Source organism: Harmonia axyridis, chromosome 1, assembly GCF_914767665.1.
Source record: "Harmonia axyridis chromosome 1, icHarAxyr1.1, whole genome shotgun sequence".
NCBI lineage: Eukaryota > Metazoa > Arthropoda > Insecta > Coleoptera > Coccinellidae > Harmonia > Harmonia axyridis.
In genome coordinates, this window is record NC_059501.1 from 17,231,115 (window position 1) to 17,257,154 (window position 26,040).

General features: G+C 36.1%; 1 protein-coding gene across 2 annotated transcripts in view; it reads right to left on the reverse strand.

The window, feature by feature from the left end:
* LOC123679699 (dopamine receptor 2) overlaps positions 1-26,040 on the reverse strand; it is a 258,175-nt gene that overhangs the window by 196,403 nt on the left and 35,732 nt on the right. For both annotated transcript variants that reach the window (XM_045617116.1, XM_045617124.1), the window contains exon 2: positions 3,546-4,732. In XM_045617116.1, the coding sequence (XP_045473072.1) occupies positions 3,546-4,699 (1,154 nt within the window). In that variant the 5' untranslated portion in view covers positions 4,700-4,732. The remainder of the gene's footprint in view (positions 1-3,545; positions 4,733-26,040) is intronic.

The window sequence follows — 26,040 nt, forward strand, 5'->3', positions numbered from 1 at the left end:
AATGAAAAAACAATTACTGTGCTAAAATCAGTATAAAAATACCTTCAAATTGAGGTATCACTCACCCCATCTTCCCTATTCAAAAATTGGGGGTGGGGGTTGTAGCAGCAAGGGTTGAAGCGCTATGCGTCCGTAACCTACATCCTAAGTTGTCCCCCTCGAAACAGAAATCGACCTGTCCGAGCATTTCTATCGAAAAACTTAATTTCGTCTGTAATCTCGTTTGCTTCGTTTTCAAATGGCCACCCTGTATATTATTCAGATGACGCTAATCGCTATCAGCGCTCGTCTTGAGCAGGATTTTTAATAACGAAACTATGACCAAGAAATATGTTTTTTTGGATGTGAATACTAGATTCTTGTGCCATTTTTTGAAGCCTAAATTTTTAATTATTTCAGTAATATACAACATCGTACGGTTTGTATCGATATAAATAATGGAAAATTGTCAAACATCTTCTTTTATATAAGATTCTAAATATTTCCATGATTTCAACTGTTGATGAACACCAAAGACACTAAAGAAGTTTTGACTAGGTTCACCCCTCTCTTCCATAGTCGGCGAATAATACTATCAATCATTTCTGGAACGACGTGTTAAACTTGGTAATTGGAGGTTTATAGTTCGCACTATCGATCATCTGTGTGCGGTGAAAGATCGATACGTGATTTGGAATAATTTCCACCTATTTTTCTCTACTTTTAGGGCTGTATTTCACCAGAATGAGAGTTTATCTCGTATAAATGAACCCAGCAGACGATGTCGTGCCAGAAATTCGGCTTTCGTATCGGTGGCACAAATAATTTGAGGAAAACGAGGAAAGTAGGAGATTTGAGTGACCTTGATTAATGCTCCATAGCTCCATACTTTTCAGTTCTTCTCTCATTTTTTTAGAATTTCTGCTCCTTATATATATTTTTAGGATGACGCTAATAGCCATAAACGCTAGTCTTGAGCAGGATTTTTAATCACGAAACTATGACCAAGAAATATGTTTTTTTAGATGTGAATACTCTGCGCAAAAGAATTAACGCGCATTATGAAAATCTCAAATTTATTCTACAACTGAAGGTGTTCTCAACGATGATTATTTTATCAGAATTATGCATGCATATGTAATCCACTGTCAACGTTTTTCTTCAGTACAGATGTTTTTTCCCAGCAGGAATAAAAAAAGCTGAGATTATCAGATTTTGAATGTATTGGCTCCATTCTGAAATCAGTTGTTCTCGATCAATTCTAGTGATGAATAGTTTTTCTTTCGTTTGATTTTCTACACTCGATCGATATGCAACTGGAAACACGCAATTTGACCCAAGAGGAATGTACCCAAGCGGTAGTTTTGCGAGAAGAAGGGTGGACATACACAAGAATTGCAGAAAGGTTTGGAGTTTCCCATACAATTGTGCCCAGAATGTTGCAGCGATTCAGGGAGACAGATATGATTGTCCGAAGACCAGGACAGGTTAGACCACGGGTAACTACTGCCATTCAAAACGTTACTTGACAGTTTCTTCGTTGAGACAACGGTTTGCAACCGCTCGCCTCCTTCAAATACAGCTTGAACAAACTCATGGGGTGCAAATTAGCACTCAGACAATAAGAAATCGCCTCAGAGAATGATTTAAGGCCTCGTGTCGTGGCAAGAGGCCCAGCTCTTACCCCAGCCCATCGAAGGGCGCGTTTGAATTTTGCGAGAAAGCATATCCCTTGGGAAGAGGCTGATTGGGAAAGAGTTCTCTTCATAGATGAGTCTAGATTCTGCCTCTACCATTGTGATCGACGTTTTCTTGTATACAGACGTCCACATGAAAGATATGCTCAGTGCACTATTTCCCAATCAGCCTCTTCCCAATGGATATGCTCTCTCGCAAAATCTAAACGCGCCCTAACCTAACCTAACCTCAATGAATAATGAATTGATTCATGGAAACAGTCTAGGTATCCCAATTCCAAACCGTTTCTGTACCTTCGTTTCTCCGTCGCTGAAGCAGACGGAGTAAAATGTTAGATTCCTAAAACTACACAAATCTTCACAGTTTTGTGCCTTCTCAAAATGTCATAAAAATATGAGAAAACTCTTAAATCACTAATGAATACAATTATTTTAAAACTCTAAAAGCCTACATGTTTTCACCTGAGCCAAATCTAAGAAATCTACGGTCAAATTGAATGTACAAATATAAGATCTACTCTGTATATTGATTAATGTAGGTGGTATTTCATCGATCGCTTGATGATATTAAATATAGTGATAACATATTTTTCTTCTATATATGAATACATTCAAATACAAATTATCCTTCAATACAGAACATTCACGTGTAACTGACAACCTAGTGACAACACACACTTAATATATCTTGCCTGGACGTCTGAAGAATTTTAATATAACTCCTTTTCACCATCTGTCAATATTCTACGATACCGTGGAGGATCGAGCTTTTTGAGTCAATAGAATAATGTTTTATTCGTCAATATTGAACAGAAGATCAAATCATATTATTTGTAACACTATCACAATATAGTAATCTTCGGTATGATTAAATGAGCTTCAGATGGAATAGTTATATTTGCAACCTCTTGAATTGAAAGTATCTGGACTCAAACCCCTCTCTAATTGTGCTATTTCAGAGATATTATTCATTTGAAACCTCTCAAGCGAATATGATCTTGTTTGTCATTTCAGCTATTTCAGAAACATTATTTATTTTAATTCTCCTGAGACAGTTTTATGATCTGAGACTATGAAGCGCTATTGAAAATATCATCATTGTATGTACTACATAAAATTTATAACGGACTTCTGAATAAAGTATCATCATATCATACTCTTCAGCGCTGTCAAGTTAATACTGATTATACACCATTTCAACGATAACCTTCATTTTAAAGCTTTTCAGCTAGTATTATCAATGCCACTCTTCAGCTCTGTCAAGTAAGCTTTAATTGAAAATGCTATTCCAAGGATAATAATTGAGATCACTTGAGAAAGTATCACCATATGAGACTCAAATTAATTGTGATTGTATGATTTTAGTGATAATATCCATTTAAGACTCCTCAAAAAAGTATGAAGAAGTGGGACAAGAAGAAACTTCAAATTGATATCAAATAATACTATGGAGATTAGGGAATTCAATAGACCATAAACATGTTCTCGAAGCTCGATACAGCTATGAGAAATTGTATAGTAGCGACGAAGCATGCGCTGTTCTCTACATGGTCGTTATTTGAAAATCATCAGGTTGAACTTATTTTGAGATGGATTTTTGGACCAGTTTTTTTTTAATATATTATTGCCTGAACCACTCAGTTCTTTTTGATTTCACTATATTGTGTTTTTTATTGAAAGTTTCAATATTTTTCAATTGAATAATATAAATTATTGGATGTTCCGCTGAGATTATAAATTTAGGGGTTACTTGATCCGTCAAGAATATATGTTGATGCTCAAATTAATTAAACTGTTGGTTTATCATTCAATATTATAAATCGCAATTCAATAATTGTCAATGTCAAAGCACAAGAACATCGAACTCACCTTCTGAAATCTCTACTCCAACAGGCGTATATAACTGGATTCATGCTGGAGTTGACCCAACCCAGCCACGTGACAACTGCCAGTACAGTCTCTTCCTGCCAGATGCAGTCCGAACAAAATCCAGACAACAAGTTCACAACAAAAAATGGTAACCAACACACTATAAACACACCCATAACAATACCCAATGTCTTTGCCGCCTTCTTCTCTTTCGCGAACTTGGCAAGCTTCCTAGACAAAGAAAAGTTCTTACTGTTAACTCCCCTATTAGAAGCCAAGCGCGTCAACCCGTTATTAGCCAACGCCGTCAGAGGTTCATCCTCTGTACCAGAGAACTGCCTGGCCTCCGGTATTTTGCATGTTCCGCCTCTGTGGATTCTCAAAGTTAGCTCCAGTTCTCCAGAACCCAAGAGGATCTGCTTTGTCCCGAGTCTCAAAGACTTTGTTTGGGCTGCAGCAGCTCTGTATATCCTGTAATAAGTGAAGACCATCACGAACAAGGGCAGATAAAAGGAAATCGTGGAGGAAAATATCAAATAACCCAAATGTTCCGTGAAAGGACATTTGAAAGCGGGAATCGGTTCAGTTCTGACCGCCCGCCACCAAACGATAGCCGGAAACGATATGGCACTAGAACACACCCAAACACCAGCGATTAGAAGAACGGAACGCACTCTAGTCATGCGCATAGGATATGTTATCGGATCAGTGATCGCCCAATACCGATCTAACGAGATCACGCATAAGTTCAAGATCGACGCGGTACTGAAGAGTACGTCTAAGGACCGCCAGATGTCGCACAAATCCGTACCGAAGAACCAGGTGTGTTCGAGCACTTCATAGAGGGCGCTGAACGGCATCACTACCAATCCAACCAGACAGTCGGCTACAGCCAGTGATGTGATGAAGTAGTTGGTGGGGGTGTGTAAATAGCGTTCTCTGACTACAGCTAGAACTACCAGCATATTGCCGAACACTGTGGTGAGGGAGAAAAGAAGAAGAAGTGAGACCACGACGGCTCTGTCCTGCATAAGAGAGCTCCAGTGTTCCCAGGCATCTCTAGCAGGATCTGTTGTGTTGGTGTAGTTCAAATCCAAGAATGTGAGGTTGGGGAACTCCCAAACATATTGGACGGATGGTTCTGGGATATTCATAGCGCTGCCAGATTTGGTTGCAAATTTTCATGTCTGAAACAAATCGAAATTTTAGTTGAGAATATTGAATCAACTAAAATAGTGATCATTCTTATGATTATTAGGAATATTTGTTTTGTAATGTGTATTATATGACATTCAAAAAATAGTTGATGACTCGTGAATATACCAAACGATCGGCATGTCTAAGTACGCAGCATATAGTCTCATCTCAGCGGCTTGATGAGTGGTCACAATTTCATTCAATCAAAAGATATATATGATTCTTATTTTATTTCCAAGTTCAGACTATCAATACAAAACAGCAGTCAATACAATAACTCAGTAGAAATATATAAATCAAAATTACAAAGTTTCATTCAGGAAGAGAACTGACATAGAAACTTATTCCATTTGAAAGTTATCGAATTGTGTTCATACTAGAATCCAAAATTACTGCAACAGTTTCGAATCATATCTGATATGTTTCATTAATACGTTGAGGAAACTTGAAATGAGGAAAACAAATTACTTAGTTGACCCCATATAATAAAAGTTGACAGAAGTTTAAAAAGAAAGACTTCAATCTATTCTACTGCTAGTGAAGCGCCAACTGAAGTGATTGGAATGTAATAGCCAGAACAGGACTTTCCATTTAACTTCTTCGATATTGTCGTAAACTATAGTGAACTCATTGAGCATTTCTCTTCATATTTTTTTTTTGTCCAAGTTGGATTCGCTTCAATGCCCACAATATTATCATTATTTCCAATCAATTTAATCTTTTTTTCATTAATTAGTTTGTTTGACGAAATCAATTGGGCAATTTTGTTCTCTTTTTGAGAAATCGCTATATGAAGAATTTAGCATGAGGCAGAATTGAAAAAATTAATATTCGAATATATTCTTTCATATTTAATATATAGAACAATTATCTTGTAGTCGCTCAATATGCCCGAGAGGTGGCGTTATTGGCCTCGCGTCACACTTTTGCGTGGCACCGGTAGGTTCATAAGACTCACCGTACTAGGGCAGAGTCACCCCTCCATAATTCATGATCTGGAAGACCTCTTCGATGAAAGGAAATTTCAAGTCTTTATGCATTGTCTGGTCAAATATTAAATTGCATTGGCTATCATCCCTAATGTTTTCGACTGGCATCTCAGCATCAAGGAAATATTGGATTCACTCCTTACACTAGTTCAGATTTCAATGCCTACTTCCTTATTAGTGCTATGATAGCTTTATTCAGCAGGTATCTGGTCTTCACGAAAAAAATTGAGATAACGAAAAATGTTCAAGGTGTTTAAACATATATGTTATGAAAAAAAAAATGGTTATTTCCAAAAGTTTATTACTTCAAGAAAAAAGTGCGATTCCATGAAATCCATTAATCTATTCTGACCTTCATAAAAATATTCTAGCTCCTAAAAAATAAAGTTCGATAATTGAGCTTTTAATGCTCAAATGAATCTGCACCATACATTGGCACTAAATCGTCAGCCTCCTAGAAATCAGGGAATAATAAGAACAAATCGTGCAATCGATTTCGAACAGAACTTGGCAAAGTAGTTCGGGAAAACATCAAGTAATTGAATGAAAAACGTGTTTGACCTTGCAGTCTTAGTGTTCACATCTTCTGCAGTATCGATTTCAAGAAGGTGAGTCACAATACTTTCAGGTCCTTGAGTAGCCAAATATGATGGAGTGCACCTAACAGGGCATTTTGTCCTTTATTTACGTTTGATATAGGTTGCAAAAAAAATGCTCCTTCTTTGAACTCTATCGTTTTGGGCACAATCGCCGAAATTTTCAAATTTTGAGTCTAAAATGGTCTGAAACAATAAAGTCCGACTAACTGATGAAAATTCCAGTTTTCAGTTTTCAGGTTTGGTAATTAATGTCCATGGGCAAGTTTGATTTCCTGTAGATTCGATTGAAATCAAAATTTTCATTTAGATTTAAATAAGAATATCGAAAAAGAATAATGATATTTCAGTGACAACTAAGTTGATAGTTTGTAAGTAACTAACAATATCAAGTTCAAGTGAAATTTGGTGGATCAGGTCATCAAAATAATAGAAAATTCAAGCGAAAAAAATAAGGTGCAGTAAAAAGCTTTTGGTCGCTCGTTCATTCATACATCGTAGGATATACCTTTATACAGTTCTATAATCTCTAAGAGCGCAATTGACGTATTGATGACGAGCGCTCAAAAACTCTTGCTTTCCCTATTTTTCCAATGAATATTTCTCAAGAACTATAGGTAAATATGAAACTTTTTATAGGCTGCCAATCAGAACGGAACAATTTTTCCTCAAAGGGCCTGGGATGATATTCACAAACACAACACTAGTGTTAGTTAGTTAGGTTAGGTTTATATCTTCTGATTCAATCACATATTTATCATATATCAACTTTTCTTCTCATCTAAGTTATCTGTAAGGAATTCAGTGTAAGAGCAGATTGTCATGTCTCAATTATCTACAAGCTTTATAATCTGATACATAAAAATATATTGAATAGAGAAGAAATAAATAATTGAATCAATGAATATCAAATTGAAAGAAAGTTTACGTTTACGTTTGATTTTTAATATACTACCTCGTTGGTCCTTTAAACCTCTTTTTATAAATAAAGTTATCTAACTTTCATAGTTACAACACTAGAAGTGAAGGAACACTTTTTATTCCCAAACACAAAACCACTTAGTTTCAGAAGTCACCAATGTATCAGTGCATCAAAATTTATAATCAGTTGCCATATAAAATTCAATCTCTGAACTAGGTGGAGTTAAAAAAAATCTATCAAAAACTTATTGATACAAAAGTGTTATTACAAAGTAAATGATTACTTTGATGATTGTATTGTTCAATGATTGTACATATTCTGTTTCTATTTTATGACTTATCCTATACATGTAAGTTCATGTCACGAAGGATCAATATATATTATTGTTATTGTTTTTATTATTATTGCCATTAGTTAAAGAACATAACTAGAGAACTAACTTTTGTGGGACTAATTAGGCTCACAAAAGTGAGTTTCAATAATAAACTTATCGATTTCTGTTTGAAATTCATGTTAAAACTACAAATTGAACCCTCGAATGATATCAAGATGGATGATCATCACCAAAATAGTTTGTGAAGTGTATTATTCGCAGAATATTTTTCAGTTCTGGATTTCGATTTTTTCTATTGTTTCAAATTTTCAATGGAATAGAGGAAACAATGATGCCCTGCATAAGATTTGCAGCGACAGTTATCCCACAAAAGCAGCCTAATTATACAATTTTTTCCACATAAACTCTAACGATATATATCTGAATGGTAGAACAATTAAAACACCGCATTGTTAAAAATTACATTCAGCGCTGCTAATTAGGCAATTTCACAATTTTATTACGAGTTCAGAGGAAAAGAGAATGAAAATCGCATCAGCTGAGGCTCATTGCCTTGTTCGGATTATTGCATTATCTCCCAGAGAAAAGTGGTATTATCCTGGAAATATGTTCACTGAATGGATAAAATTAAATGGATCATTTCAACTCATTTATTCATTGAGTGAAGCTTGAAAGTGTGGAATTATAATGAAATGCAGATATAAAAATGAGAAAAAAATATTATGTGAATACACAAGCTTTTGCGTCCTTTTACCAATCCATTTTCATGTAATTGTTCCATGAAATTGCACATGTGAATTTTTCTTCAAAATAATTCTCAGTCTCCAGAAAACAAATCTGAAATCAAAACTTCTTGGTCTGTAACATGACATGAACATAAAGAATGTAAAAACAGGGTCGTTCATCAATTTTTTGGGACAATTTTTCGTGTGAAACTAAACGAAAATATCTATGGATATTATGTAAGGGCATCACATTGAAACGAGTGCACCAAATTGGATAATTTTTTTATGTGTTCATTACTGTCATGAGAAGGTTTAAACAACAAAATATTTCCGAAAAAATGTATGAAAAAGATTGAAAAGGCTTTCCTTCTTGCTCCGAACAAGCGAACAATCATAAAATATAATTTGACACTTCGAAGGATGTGTTCTGGGTTGCCTGACAGAACGTGCGAAGCCGAGGCAGACAGCTAGTATAAAATAAAAATGCATGTTCAATTGCGATTTTTCTCTTTTCGATACATGCCATGATAAATTATGGATCAAGATGTCAGGTGGAATGATGAGGAACAAAAGCATTCCGCCCGTATATCTTCTTGCATCTTGACAGTTTTTCTGCTCCCATTTCAAGTCAGAGAACAATTCGAATAATCTGGATAGGCAACAATACTTCCTCTGTCAAATAGCTAATTTGGTATGCTTAACTTTATAAGGCGTGATAACTAAAATAAAAGAGCTAATTATTTTGAACCATCAACATTTCACATATAACTTCATGTCTCAAATCAAAATATGTTAAAAATCTCAAAAATTATGAATCAACAAATTAATATTTAGATACAGGCAAATTGAAAAATAGTTGACTTCGGGGGCGATACAGTGATAATAGCGATCTTTCAACTTTTCCATAGACATTTTGTAGTACGATTTGTCTTTCACTTCAAAATAGGCCTCTGTTTCGGCGATTACTTCGTCATTGGCGATAAATTTCTTTCCAGCGAGCATTCTTTTGAGGTCTGAGAACAGGAAAAAGTAGCTGGGGGCCAGATCTGGCGAATACGGTGGATGCAGAAGCAAATCGAAGCCCAATTCATGCAATTTTGCCGTTTTTTTAATTGATTTGTGACACGACGCATTGTTTTGATGAAACAGCACCTTTTTTCTTCGAATGGAGCCGTTTTTAACGATTTCATCCCTTTAACGATCCAATAACGCTATTTAATAATCGCTGTTGATGGTGAGGCCATTTTGAAGGTAATCAATGAATATTATACCTTGCGCATCCCAGAATACTGATGCCATAACCTTGCCAGCTGACTGTTGTGTTTTTCCTCGCTTTGGATTCGGTTCACCGTGTGCAGTCCACTCAGCTGATTGTCGATTGGACTCCGGAGTGAAATGATGGAGGCGCATCTATCTCGATTAACTTCACTCTATGGTCATTCAAAATTATTTTGTGAACTTTTTTTATTTTTTCGTCGGTGATAGCCTCTTTTGGGCGTCCACTGCGTTCGCCGTCTTCGGTGCTCATTTCACGACGTTTGAACTTAGCATACCAATCAATGATATTTGATTTTCCTGGTGCGGACGAAATTCTTTTTTTTCAAATAACGAAAGTTCCTATCAAGCAATGTTGAAATGAACTAAATCGCCCGTTTTTCAAAGTAAGTGGCTGTATATCTGGGCTTAGCGAATCCCAAGCAATACACTGGCATCAGGCGTTCTTCTACCAAAATTCTTGTAGATGCTGAAGACGAGATGCTAGCATCGAAGATTAGAGGTCATCAACAGGTCATCATTAATAATAATGCTACAATTTTCCTCTTCTTGCATATAAAATAAAATTCCTGCGAGAATTAAACTCAAATGACCATCTTTTACATAGCATTTTGCTGATCTAACCGAAGATGAGCATTTTAGCCTAGGAATTGTGATTAGTGATGGAGCACATTTCTGGCTAAATGGCTTCGTCAATAAGCAGAATTACCGTGTATGTAGCAAATACATTCTTCAAGCCATCAACGAATCACCATTACGTCCATTATAATTGTTTGGTGGGGTTTACACGTTGTCGGTATCATGAGTCCTTATTTATTTCGAAATTATGAAGGACCTACGGTTACAATGAATGGCGAGCGCTATCGAGCCATGCTGACTGATTTAAGTTATCAAAAATTAATCATCTGAATATCGACGACATCTGGTTCCAACAAGACGGCTCAACTTGCCATACAGCGAACTTAAACATCAATTGTGCAAAATCAATTTAATGTCAATTTTATTTCCAGAAGTGGTCCTGTTAACTAGCCCCCTCATTCGTACCACTTAACACCTCTCGATTAATTTTATGGGGCTATGTTAAGTCATTGGTTTATGCCAACAAACCAGCAATCCAATGATCAAGCCACCATTGACGCCTTAGGGCCTGACATATGCAGCAAATCATATTTGAAAGATAAGTTTCATGAAATTATCTACCAGATCAAATTAAAAATTCATTCCAACAATATTTCTGTCTTGTATTATTCTTCCAATTTCTTAAGCTCTCAAAAACACCCGTTATTTTCGGTTCAAAGTCCTCCAGAAGGGTCTTTTGTGTCACACATTGAGCAGCATAATCTCAAATACCCGTTCAGCACAAGAATGGCCATTGTGAATTTCTCATAACAGTCTAATCCTGGAAAGAACTGCCCCTTCATAGTAATCCCTCTATAGAGAAGCAACACATACACGACCCATTTGCGGTTCGTGGACACGTATTTCATTTCTGAGCCGAACATCGATCTCCTTCCCCATGACGGGGAAGGAGGGGTTCAGACGAAGTATGCATGAAATTAGACATACAGTTGATCACAAACGGGCTTTGTGGTTCAAGCATGATGACACTTTCCACTCAGTTGAACTTGTGCTTTTATGTGCGGGCAACCACATCACATCTACTACCAGGCATCCGTCATGGGTAGATATCGGAAAAGGAAATTAAATCCACCTGTGGTAGTCGATTCGTTTTCGGAAGGAAGATAAGGTTCATGGATTTTATTATGTTAATTGATTTTACTACTGACCGACTTATTTTCCGAGACACAATTTGGTTCATGCGAAATAACCTGCTAGGAGATGATTTGGGAAAGAAATGATGTTGCAAATATCCAAAATATATATGGTGTTTCAAGACCATATATCATATTTTCATTGAGTGATTTTACAGCATAAATCAATGAAATTTTCGTCTAAATGGTGTTTTATTTAGAGCTATAGAACTTTAAATTGCAATAATACAACGATGGATTATTCGATTGACATGAATTTTATTTATCCGCAAGATAATCTTGTAGCATTACATTTTAAATATGATTTCTGGCATATGACCACCACGGCTGGCTCGGGTGTAGTCCAATCTGGACATCCAATTTTCGATGACTTTTTCCAACATTTGTGGCCGTATATCGGCAATAACACGGCGAATGTTGTCTTCCAAATGGTCAAGGGTTTGTGGCTTATCCGCATAGACCAATGACTTTACTTAGCCCCACAGAAAGTAGTCTAGCAGTGTTGAATCACAAGATCTTGGAGGCCAATTCACAGGTCCAAAACGTGAAATTAGGCGGTCACCAAACGTGTCTTTCAATAAATCGATTGTGGCACGAGCTGTGTGACATGTTGCGCCGTCTTGTTGGAACCACAGCTCCTGGACATCATGGTTGTTCAATTCAGGAATGAAAAAGTTAGTAACCATGGCTCTATACCGATCACCATTGACTGTAACGTTCTGGCCATCATCGTTTTTGAAGAAGTACGGACCAATGATTCCACCAGCCCATAGAGCGCACCAAAGAGTTAGTTTTTCTGGATGTGACGGTGTTTCGACATATACTTGAGGATTAGCTTCACTCCAAATGCGGCAGTTTTGTTTGTTGACGTAGCCATTCAACCAGAAGTGCGCTTCATCGCTAAACAAAATAAAATGGACGTAGTGCGCGATACGTATTCCGCACAGAACCATTATTTTCGAAATAAAATTGCACTATTCACAAGCGTTGTTCAACCAAAACCAAATTGAGAATAAATCACTTGACAGCTGTTAAATCGGTCGCCATCTTGAACAGTAATACCAACTTAAAGTTATATACCTTAAAAAAAACACCCGTTATATATGTAACCCGAATTTAATATACGCTTGAAACATATGAAGATGAATTAGACTAGATTAAATTTTCAATTTTCAACTATTTTCGACCCACCGGCCATTTGCACATTGGTGAGCCATTTTATATTCAATGTGGTGTACCGCAGGAAACGGTGTTGGGCCCAATTTTGTTCACATTGTTTATCGATGACATACTCAAGATTCCCAGTGAAAGCATGATCTGTTCCGCCGATGAGTCGGCTGTTGTTAATAGAGACACCCCATGAGAGAGGATTAAAAAATGTAGTGACTCTGTCTGTTCACGGATGGCGCTTTGGGATTTAGCGCCACACATACTTTGGCCCGGAGGATTCTAGAGGTCATAGCGTTGCAACAGAGTCACCTCTCCACGATGGTTTGAGAGGGTGTGTCTTAGGCATATATCGATGGAAAGCCTAAGTGAAGAGTCCACCAGTGATCTCGGAACGAAACACAAAACCCTGGTAGAGGGCACACCTTGTACCTTGGCTCGAGAAGGACTCGCCAAAACACAAAGCTTATGGTCACACGAAGACACATAGAATATATTGAGGGGATTTCATTTTCCGTTTTTTGAATGGTGAATGCCTACTTTACGTGGACAACTGCAAGTTGGAGGAGAAATTGACTTCCTCTCAGCAAAAATAAATGTTGCTTGATTTCATTCAGTCGATAGATGGCACCAAATGAATTTCAATATAATATTGTGGGTGATTTTCTTTCCAGAGTGAATGGTTACAGAGATTTGGGTGTAGTGTTTGATTCGAGGACGAGTTTCACACCTCACGTGTATCTGGTTATGTCCTGTGGATTCAAGGCACTTGGCTTTCTGGTGAGGAGTTTTAAGTGGTTAATCGATTCTGATATGATGCTCTTCGTCCTGGTTAACGCTCTTTAGAGGTCAACGTTTGAGTACGCGTGCATTTTCGGTCGCCCGATGCACAGTGTTCACGTCATTTATGGTTTGAAAAAAAATGCAGAGGCGATTTTTGAAGTATGTTAGTCTCAGACTTGATGGAGTCTATCCGAACCGTGGTATAGCACATGAACTGCTGCTGAGCAGATTCAAGGTCGATAGTCTGGATAGGCGCCGCACATATATTGGTCTAGAGTTTCTTCAGTATATTCTTTGCTCAGGGATTGATTGTCTCTTCTTACTTCCTCTGATTGATATACATGTGCCCAGAATTCCCGTGCATGTTGCCTTTTACCTCTCTTTTCTGCGCACTAATGTACTTCCTTTCTCGCCTCTGTACCGAATATGTCAGTACTACCTCCCTGTTCAGGATGTTTTTGATAGTAAACCATCTGTTATGAGGTGGACTATTCTTGGATCATAGTTTGAATTGAATTACAAACTGTGGAGCTTGGTGTGGGCATTTCTTTTTTTTTTTGTCATTCTATGACTCGTGCTTGGCTTCGCACTATTCGTTAATGAAATAATGACAAAATCCACAGTTTTCAAAATCTTATTGACCAGTATCCTGTTTTGGTTTTACCTGCATTCTGCCAACCCTGTATTATAAGACTCGAATCTGCACTTGCAAATGTATCCATATAACAAAAAATGGGCAATCACCTAAAATATGGTAAGCTCAACATCAATTTAGAATTCCGAAACGATTTTACTTTATTACTTCAGAGTTAACTAAAAGGGCCATCCAGAACAGATTACCGCGAGAAAAATCCTCGAGTTACATTCAAAGGACTGATTATATATCAAGAACATAAGCAATCTGCCCCATCAAAACGGTTAAGTTCTAACATGCAAAGCGTATTTACTAACGCCATCTATTTACCCTCCATGTGAGATCATCGTATGGGAATTCATATCAAAAGCGAGGCTATTTTCATTCAACGAATCTGAATACTTCAATCAACTAGACACGTTCGTTTCAACAATGTTTCGAGCCACTATAATTTCAAAAGTAATCAGCGAATATGTACTCTTGAGCAATAAAAGTGCATGGACTGCACATTCTGCTTGAATCTATACTTGCAAATATATTCCTATAAAAAAAAAGTGCAATCACCTAAAATATCGAAAGCTCAATATCAATTCAGAATTCCGAAACGATTTTACTTTATTACTTCAGAGTTAACTGAAAGCGCCATCCAGAACAGATCACCACAAAAAAAATCCTCGAGTTACATTCAAAGGACTGCTTATATATCAAGAACATAAGCAATCTGCCACTTCAAAACGGTTAGGTTCTAACATGCAAAGCGTATCTACCAACGCCATCTATTTACCCTCCATGTGAGATCATCGTATGGAAATTCATATCAAAAGCGGGGCTATTTTCATTCAACGAATCTGAACACTTCAATCAACTAGACACGTTCGTTTCATGTGGCACACGAAGGGTTCCCACGTCATTAATAATTCGAACGCTGGCACAGCGGCAGCGATAAATATTTCGGTTGGTTCCATACATAAAGGAAACATGGACGGATATTCCCGTATATATTTTCAAGCGCGAAAACGGGAACATTTATAAATCAAGAGAATGTCGTGTCGTGCCTAGGGACTATTGGCATCTGAAATGACTGCCACATACTTCGGTGAGATTGTGGTTTAGTCCAAATGAAAAACCGGGCCATTACATCCTCAGCAGTGACTTCCTTTGAATACCAAGAAGATTTGCTACAGTACAGGTCGGTGCAAGGATTCACGCTATTGTTGGCACATACTGAGAAGACTCAGGTTTTTGTGTTGTAGATAAATATGTGTCATAACCCAAATAGGTATGATCAGTATGACTGCATCTGGATAAATCTTTCTGTCTAATGGAAGCTACATTCTAGATCTGGGTTTTAACATCCTATTGTGAAAGCCAACATCCTCTGATTGTGAATATGTCTCAATATGCGACAGAATCAGTCGTATTCGAGATGAGGAATTCCGTGGCAGATCCACTTCTTCTGCAATATCAGAACATAGAGTTGGAATCAAGCGTTTACATGTGTTTTTGCCGAGGTTTTTACAAGTTTTTGGATGTATACGTCGATAAGAACTTGAGATGGTGTGAACCCTTGGACCATGTTGGCGGGAAATTAAGCTCATCATTTTTCGCTATAATTCTATAAGGCTGGTGAGGCAGTGCCTAACAAAAAATAATTCTGGAAATTACACGTATTAATGCAATTAATCGAATATATCATTATTTCATTTCATCCTCAATTTCACATCATACGGTAAGGCACTTCTGGGTCTCTGTTCCATAATATCCTTGCTAAATCTTACGATTCTTCTATGTTCAACACACTTCCTCTTTAAGAAGTAAACGGTTCGAGGCATGCCTCACGTGCTTCCTTGTCTGGTGCGTTATCTACATCGACGCAACGAGAAATCGAAAATATTCCTACGCCTTTGAGTGCGGTTTCTAAAGATAGATTTGAGGCATGCCTCGATCCACGGTAGTCTCATCGAGAAGGGCCTAACGGCGAATTCTGTGCTATTCGAGTTAATCGGGAAGCTGGAAATCGAGTTAGTTTTCGCATTGTTGAGTTTTGATGGTAGCGTTTGCTGTGTCTCGACTGTCTCGTGTTCGAGTAAACTTTTTTCTAAGACTTTTCATTTTGTTTATCGAATTAATTACTGCTAGAAGGCGAAATGGATTTAGCGGGACCAAGTGAGTCATTTCAAATTTCCAAAGTGAATAAAAATATTCGAAGTTTTTTCTGATTCTGTAGATTTTTTAATGAATCAGCAATTCTTTCGGGTCAATCCTATTGAGATAAATCATAATAATCAAAGAAGTAAAGCGGTCTATTCCAGATTTAAGTAAATGTCTTGTGACTATAGGTGGGATCGGAAATACGAATGGCTTATTGGTAGTATAAATTTTAATGAATTATTTTGTTCGCCGTGCATTTTATTCGCAGCAACTAATACAAATTCCGACAGAGTTTGGTCAGCTAGTGGTTATAGCGATATTAATAATGTATCTCAGGTCTATTGGTACACAATTAAAGTGCTCAAATATTGCATCAAATTAATTTAAATATGAATATTTCGATACAAATGGATCAAATGAGAAAAAATTCACTATGTTGAACTCAGCATAGAAACACTTCATATGAGGCATCACTTATGTTATCCCATCTTCCCTATTCGAAATTCAGGGGTTGGGGTTGTAACTTTGAGGGCTGAAAGGCAGGGCCGTCGATGGTCAAATTACCGCCCAAGGCAGAGACCCAATATGTCGCGAGAAACTCACTCTACAGAATGCTAAAAATTAACATCAGGCTCCAGTGCCTGCTTTTGCGTTTCTGCTACCTTGGCAAAAATACAAGTCGGCACTTTATAAAAGGCTTGAACATTATGTTTTTTTTTCTCTTTAAGATTATCGAGTAAAACAATAGGATTATGTGGATGGGTCATTATTTTGAATTCGAATGCGTCCACGCCCAACACTAGTTAATTTGATTTGAAAATGAGAAATATTATAAAATAATGGAAGTTGGTATGAAATAATGAACCTTCTTTCATTTCTTAAGAAGGATAAGGTACAAATGGTTGAATGAAATCGTATCTCGTAAATTTTGCATTCTATTCTGAGGAACCAACATTCTGATCGGAGAATTGAAAAGAAAAATAATCCAGATGCCGCTCCAAATGGCAATAAACTTCGGCAACGTTTAGCAAAGCGAACGTTGACAAGCCTGATGAGTTGCTGTGTTTTATTTAGCGTCAATAACTTGTAAACAATACTATGAGGGGATTACGCGACATCTGGATATTTTTTTTAGTAGTATAATTACATAATGGAGCACATCTGATGGTTTTGGATGTTAATCAAATTTGTCTATTGTTGACCGAATTGAATCTCATTCAGTACTTTCTACACATGTGATTTTTGTTGATCAAGCTTGAAATGCCACCCTAGGTGACCTATCCTGCCTTTTCTAAGCGACGGCCCTGCTGAAATGATATGGATGTGAATTTGATTTGAAATCAATAATTAAAAAATCGACTTCTCTTAGCATTTTTTCGAAAGAAGTTCATTTCACCTGTAATCTCATCTGTTCCGTTTTCAAAAGTCACCTTTTATAAAATTAAAATTTTGAGCTTCATGCAAAATTTTTGTTGCATTACCAGAACCGTAGAAAATTCAAGCAGAATATCGAATATTCGTATAGTTATGTGAAATAATCACTGAAAAGTTCGTGACGAATTTCAGGAGTATTTTTATCAGGACCCTACATCTAGACTAGATAAACGAACCGGCAATAATATGTAACGTTATAATTGTGCATGAGACTTTAAAACTGATTTCTAGAAGTGGTTTGGCTTATTTGCAACAAGACTCCTACTCAGGTTTTTACAAATTTAATAAAATTTAAATATACAAAGATCGATCCTTTTTTCAATGAATAACTGTAATATTAGGTTGGTACCTCTTCTGTAGATTATTTTCAGCCATTTAAACACCAGATCTTAGCAGGAAGCTATAGTACTCCAATTCTCATTCAGCGAAGTTGATGTAATAACGCCAGGTTTTACGCACGTATTCTCTCAGTTTTAAATTATTTTAACGTACGTACTTTTCCAACTTCTACATCTCAAGGAAGTTCTCCATTACGATGTTTCAATCCCAATGGAGATTTCTATTGTTTAATCCCAAGGAAGGTTGTACTTCTTGATATTTTTCAATCCCAAGAGAGGCAGATGGGAAAATGAACAACGATATTAGAATATGTTAACCTGAATTCACAACTCCTTCTCAGATTTCTAACCTAGAAGTTATAGAGAAATTATAACATTCATCATAAAATAAACCAGAGAAGGAGTTTTGCTGAAATTATTTGACACAAAAAGAATCCTACCAAACCTGAAATACGTTTCCACAAGATGGATGACTCTAAAAAAAAATACTGTTTCAAATTTAATTAATTCGTCCAGGTGAGATTATTATTTACTGAATGCAAATATTCATGTCAACACATACCGAGAATCCCGACACAATTCTTGCCGATAAATCAAGTTCTAAAGTCTCGATAATTATTGAAAATTTTCCAGAAAATTCTCTCTGTTTCTTTCTCTAGATACGCGCATCCGCATCCCGGCCAATCGCATACGATGAAATGACAAATTCGTCTTTGATAATTCCGGTAGCGTTACATGAATTGAATCGTGCAAAATCGTTGCAAATAACATCTCAATAAATCACATCTCATATACGAGTGTTGAAAATCTCTTCATGCAAATGCAGTGCATTTTTGAATGTCTCTGCTGATTGTTGCTCACATTTTCTGTTAAAATCAATGAGTTATTAACAATAGTGGGAAATCAACAGATGTTTGTATCAATTCGAGCGCGTTTCACAAATCTCGTCGCACAATCGGCGGCAACATCAAAAACTTCAATAAAAAATCCCCGTTCAGTTTTTCATATCGCCTCTTTTCATAGAGGTCGTAACCTCTTTGTTTTCCGCAGTCGAATCAATTCTCTATGGTTCACAATAAAGCTCCCTTAACAGTTTCCCCCCAAATCAACCGTGAACTGTGACAAGTTCCCCCTTTGTACCTTCTGTCGGATCCCAGCGAATAATAATTGGAGACATCGAAATTGATTTTTGACACTGAATATAAAGCTGAATTCGCCAACAGAGTAGAATTTCTGGATATCTGTTTGAACTTTCTTTCACTGCACCTAATATTATCTTCGATGCTTGGAGTACGAAAAAATAACGAATATGATTGGTTGAAAGGAAATCATGACTGGAGCTTTATTGGATGGTAATTCATGTGGGGAATTGTTGGGGTATAGAGAAATAAATAATGATTTTTTCCTCAGTAATTGGGTAATATATTCCGGTTATACTGCAAACGTTTCACCCATTTGCCGAGTCTTGAGTATTAACAATATAAATAAAAACAACCGCTGAATAATTTTCATTCTTTTCAATTTTCTTGAACCAGTAGATATCGGATACTGGATAAGAAGTTAGAAAATGTATCGTGACAGAGCTGAAAAAAAAGAAATCAATTGGAAAACAATAATGAAATTGAGGACATATGCTACAGCAATTGATTTAAATACATAATTTGTATATCAGATTCCAAGACTTCTGTGTATGTATTGTTTCTGCTTTTTTTGCTTTATTATGTGTATTGATTTCACGATAAAGAATCCAAAAAATGAATGGAGTCATTTATACTATATAATTCAGTAATTTTATATCTGATTCATCTTTTTATTTATTTATTTATTCATTTAACATAAACTGGAATCCTAACAGAAATAACCCAATTACAAGGATTCGCCAAAAAAAGAAATGTACAATTGATTATGAACATAACTATCAGATAAAAATCTCTTAAAAACTAACAATATCACGTTATATGAACAAGTCACTTATTTCTACATTAGTACAAATATATTCTCTCAAAACAACTTGGGAAATCTTAAAAATATCGATAAAAAAATATGCCAGTTATAAAATCTCATGATTCTCACAAAAATGGAGTTGTAATAGAATAACGTGCGTACTCTTGGGACATAAAACAATTCTCTACGACGACCGGTAAAAGTACGAGTGTTCAAATAAACCCCTCCGATGAGCGTAAAATCGAAGTGACCATTCATTATTCGATATAAAAAAGTTTGATTGAATATAACTATTCTTTGCTTTAGAGTAATCATTCTGTAATCCATCAACCTTGCACCATCAGGACACTCAACATGCCTATTCCCGAATCTGTAGTACAAGCCTCTAGTAAATTTTGTTTGTATTCTGTCGATACGATTAATAAATTTTCAATAAGAGGGATTCCAAATCGGGGTTGCATATTCGACTATACTGCGAATTTATAAAAAATAAAGAATCTTCAGCATTTCCCTCTAAATCTACAAATTTATTAATTATAATAATAACAACAATAATAATAACATTTATTTGTTTCCCTTGTGTGTACAAAAAACTTCTTATATAAATGATAAATGTTCACACCATCCCGGACGGTGAAATGCACCTAGGCATATTGCCTGTATTGTGCCCCTCACTCGCCCTTGGATGAGCTACATTCAATACATTGAGAGAGTGGCATATTTTTATAAAAGAAAAAAAAAGAAAACAACTACTTTTCAACAATCTAGAAGAACAGAAGAGACAGCAGAAAGGAGGGGTGGGTGTAAAAGAGAAAAGAAAGAAAGTTCATCACGATCGTCTAGAAAACATCAAAAATCGAAGGATTACTTATGATATAGTTTTTGAGGTCAGTTTTGATCTGCCTGAAGTTGCTCACATTTCTCAGATGTGCAGGAAGCAGGTTATATAGCTTTGGACCAAAGTAAAAGAGGAAACGCTGTGTATGTGCCTTTCTGAAGAGGGGGATACCAACATTTCGGTTTTCAGTAGATCTGGTTGTTTTAACTGTGATAATGTTGTACTTATTCATATTCGAGAACATCCATTTTAAGCATTGATAACTATATATAGATCTCACATTGAGTATCCCTGTCTCTAGGTATAGTTGGTCAGTTGGAAAAAGCCTTTCTTTCCTAAATATGATTTTAATTATTGAATTCTGGGTTGTTTGTAAATGCCTTAATGAGTTGTTGAAAGTACCACCCCAAACCATAATGCAATATTGTATAATTGACTCAGCCAGAGCTTTGTATACAATTAATAAGTTTTTTCTAGAAAGAATATCTCTTAGCCTATAGAATTTATAGAGGAGAAGTCGCAATCTTTCAGCAACATTGGAAGTCTGTTTATCCCATCGCAAGTGATGATCAATCAAAATTCCCAGATACCTAACAGTTTCAGCTTTTTCTATAGAAGGACAGGAGCAATTATTTCCATTTTTGTTATTACAAGTATTCTTATGTATGTGAAATTTCATCTCAGTAGGATGTTCGCTAGATATCAGAGAAAATTTCATGTACTTTGTTTTATCCATATTCATACTTAACAGGTTATTATTCAACCAGCATTGAAATTTCTGCATATTAGTCTCTGCATTATTATGTACTTCTTTCCAAGATTTTCCCTTGAATACTATGGCTGTATCATCTGCATAACATACAATATGTCCTTGGAAATTCACTATCTGAGTTAGGCTATTGATGTAAGCCAGAAATAAGATGGGGCCTAAAACTGTCCCCTGTGGTACTCCACCAGTGACTAAAGATGATGTGCTGAATTTATCTCCAATTTTTACCCTCTGCTTTCTTTGAAACAAATAATCTTCAAATAGTTTCAATGTATGGCCCCTTACACCACAATCAGAAAGTTTATTTAACAGGAGAGAGTGTGTCGAAGGCCTTCGCCAGGTCCACGAATACAGCCAAGCACTTCGACGACTCATCCAAGGCCTCAACGGTATGTTTTATGAAATCTAAAACAGCATCTTCCGTACTGGAACCGTTGACAAATCCAAATTGCAGTGGACTGATTACATGATGTTTATCAAAAAATTCGATCAACCTCACTTTGATGGTCTGTTCAAAAATTTTTGCAAAGCTGTTAATCACTGATATTGGTCGATAATTTTCAACATTATTTCGATTTCCAGCCTTGTAAATAGGCGTTACATTAGACTCTTTCCACTGTGTTGGCATATTGCCATTTGCGTAGCATAGGTTAATGATATGTGTTAGTGGTGTTACTATGTATTCATGAATGCTTTTTATGACGGTTGTAGTGATTCCGTCAGGGCCCGGTGCACAATTATTTTTGAGTTTCGATATTGCCACAATTATTTCGTTCTCATCAACAGGTCGAAGGAACAACGATGAGGCCACTGTAGATTTTTTTAGAAAATTTTCAGGTAACTCACACTTTTCAATTCTGTTGGCCATTTTTTTTCCAACATTGATGAAGTAATCATTGAAATAATTCGCTTTTTCCTCATTATCTGTAATGACTTTATCACCTTGCTCTAGTAAAGAAACATTCTCAACATTATTATTTCTTTTTGGTTTATAATTTGAAATTTCATTAATTATTATCCAGGATTGCCCACAGTTATCACATGCATCCAGTTTATTTTTATAATAATTATTCTTCGTGAATTTTATTAGACTATTGAGTTTATTCCTATATTTTTTAAACTCCAGTTCGAGTTCAGGTGTAGGAGACCTCAGAAATTTCCTCTTCATCCGATCCCTGGTATGAATCGACTTTACCAGCCCCTCTGTTATCCACGGCTTCAGCTTGGTTCTACCTTTCTTGCGTAGCATTGTTTCAGTTGACTCAGCAATATATTTCCCTAACATGTCAACAAAGATACTATAACCTCTCTGTGTCTCTTTACACGATAAAATCTCGCTCCATCTTTCCACCTCTAAAATTGATCTCAGTTTATTATAATTGATTATATTGTATTTGTGTGTTATATTGGGTGTAAGGTTAGCTGTGGTTAGTCGTGATAGCATAATGAGTGTCGAATAGTGATCTGTTATACTACTATGTACAACGAGTGGGTCGAGTTCAATCTTGTTCAGCAGATAGTTAGCTTGTCTGATAAAAATATGGTCAATTATTGATGCCGAGTCGCTGGTTTCCCTCGTTGGTTTATTGATGGTTGAAACGAATCCATTTTGGCTCATTATGTTTTTATAACCATTTGTATTTATAGAAACTTTGTCTAGCAAATTTATATTAATGTCCCCTAAAAACAACTCCATCGGTTCCCATTTCAAAGTAGAGAAATATCTATCTAAATCATCTAAGTAGGTTTGTACATCAATTGATGGGGGGCGATAAGATGCTGTAACTCCATATTTCGTCTGTTTATTTCTATCATTGATATCGAAAGTTATTCTCAGGAGCTTAGTTTCAGTTAAAGAGATAATTTGAACATTTGATGTTAAGGAGTTCCTTATATATATCACAAGACCATCATTTTGATTTGCTTTCGATTCGTTGTAATAAATCGTATAATTTGGTATTGTGAACTCACTTACCGAATCAAGATTCCACGTTTCAGACAGGACTATGACATCCAAGTTATTCAAGTTTCTCTCCAAGTATACGAGCAATTCATCGAAATGTTTCCTCAGACTCCGAATATTAAAATGTATAATACCCAATGCACCCGCCACTCCGCTGTCTCTTCCCGCAAAATAATCGTGCAAACTAGGACTTGTCTTTGTAATAACTTCCTCATAACTATCCAATGTATCCAAAATGTCCAACATCCCTCAAAAAACAAAAAATTAGAAAAAATATCAAAATTCAATCGTTTCTGGAGCGAATAGTACTAAACTCCAGCAAAATAGAAATAAAAGAAATACATCTAATCTCAGGGAACAGAAAACACAATATCTTTTTTACTGAAAATATAAGTGCCCTCTTTAGTACAAGAAATTACAAAAAATTACAATAAGTTCATTAACTCATCTTTAGATATTATCTTGTGTAACTTATTATCCTTATTTATAAATATTCTACCAGAATCAGTCCAGACGCTTCACATACCATATTTTTCCATAGCCATGCCCAGCAATTCCATTCTAGGACCTGTTAAATCCTCCCTTATAATGATTCCAGTCCCTTTCAGCATTCTCTTTTTGTTGTAGATTTTGTACTTAACCATATAGTCATGTAGTTTGATGAAGACTCCTCTTGCCTTTCCTTCCTTTTTATTTCCCACTCTGTAACATATGTCGATGTCTTTATGGGTTAGATTGATAGCCAATTTTGTATTCATCAACTTTATTACTTCTTCCCTGATTTGTTCACTCGGATTTTCTTCGAAATTCAAAATTCTTAGGTTTGACCTCCTTGAGAATTGATCCATTTGATCGAACTTCTTTTGTAAAGTGTTTTTTTCTGACTTGGCAATTTCAGTTTCGGTTTTCAGTTCAGAAATTTTATGATCATATTCCTCTTTCATACTCGATAATTTATCGTGTATAGTGTTGGCGAATTTTTCCATTTCAGCTAACTTCGTTTCCATTGTTTTCATTATCGCTTCGGACACGTTGTTTACAATCGTTTTTATGACTGCATCACTGGTAAGGCATTTATGGACAGCGTTATTCACAGCCGATTCTAATTCATCCCTCATTTCCCGTGTTAAAACCATTTTCCGTATTATTTGGACAATTTTTGTGTTATGTTGATGAAAGTTTTCACCTCTGAGTTGTTCGTGATAGTAAAATTCTACTATTCAACCGGAGCCCAGCATTCGCACGTCTACTCGCCACGCATATGCTCTCGTAATTAATGCACTCGAAATTCTCAGAATGAAACCAAGCATTCTGAAAGCTCTAGAAACAACATAACTTATATGGTGTTCGAATGATAATAATTTCAAATCCAGATAGGTCCTTAACTACTTTTATTCTCTCCAGAATCATACTTTTCAGAGATAAGAAAGTACTCATGATTTTGGTGTTTTCAGTAAATGTTATGTGTTTGCACTTGTTAACATTGAAGGGCAAATGATGGAGGGAACAAAATTCATTAAATCTGTCCAAATCATCCTGAAAGATCCTAGCATGATCTGAATCTGAATGCATAATACATTTTAATGTTATCCGCGTTCGAAGTTTAGGTGAAGAAAACATTTTCAGATATCATTGATATATAAAATGAAAACGAGTAGTGAAAACTCTGTGGCACTCCCGATTCAACGGAGAAAAATGCATCATTTATAATGACGGATTGAGATCTCTCTTTTCACTCTTTGGGAAAAACTCCAGTACGCAGTGATTGATTGAAAATAATATGGAGTGGGGGATAATTGAAACTGCATAAGACCTAATAAATACGGGAGGTATCAAGTCCGGAACCAGACCTTTTTTGTTTTCAGTTTTTTATTTTATTTAATATTTCGTCCAAACTGATGTCATCTTTCAATTCAAAAGCTTATTAAGATCTATTTTTCGTTTTATACACAAGAGTCAATATTCCTTCAAATAAAAACAAAACAATCCATAGCTCCCAACAGAAGCAAAATTTTCTCAGCATTTTCATTGTTTAAGACAATTTGTCACAAAAGCTTGACTGCTATCTAGTCTACTAGTCTACTTCCAATCCCAAAAGGTTTACATTCGATGGACTTTCTTTATTGCAAAATCGTAATAGGAAGGTTTTCCGAATTCAGTTTTAGAGCGTTCATGAAAAGCCATATCTCTACTTCCCTCTGACCTAGTTCGAACCTCATCTGAGAAATATCTCTGTACCTTGGAGCACAACATTATGAACGTATCATTACAATATAAACACAAGTCGTCACAATGTTGAAAGATTATATCATTGACGAAAATTATGAAAAGAATAGCCCTATAATGGACCCTTGAAGAACTTCGTCTTGTTTTGTGGACATCATATCATTCCAATAAACTCTCTGGTTTCTCCAATGCAAGAATAATTCCATCAACTTGAGTATAATGCCCCTGAAACCAGATACTCTCAATTCCCTGAAGAAACTTGCATGCAAAACCGCATCAATAACTAATATGAGTTGAAGTTCAACATTTCTACGTACCCAATCACCACTATCTACAGCCGCTTCAATTCTGTTCACTACTTTCTTTAGGGCTTTGATGGTATATCGACCTTTTCTTTATCCGTGCTGGCTTTGGTTCAAGATGTTTTTCTTCTATCCA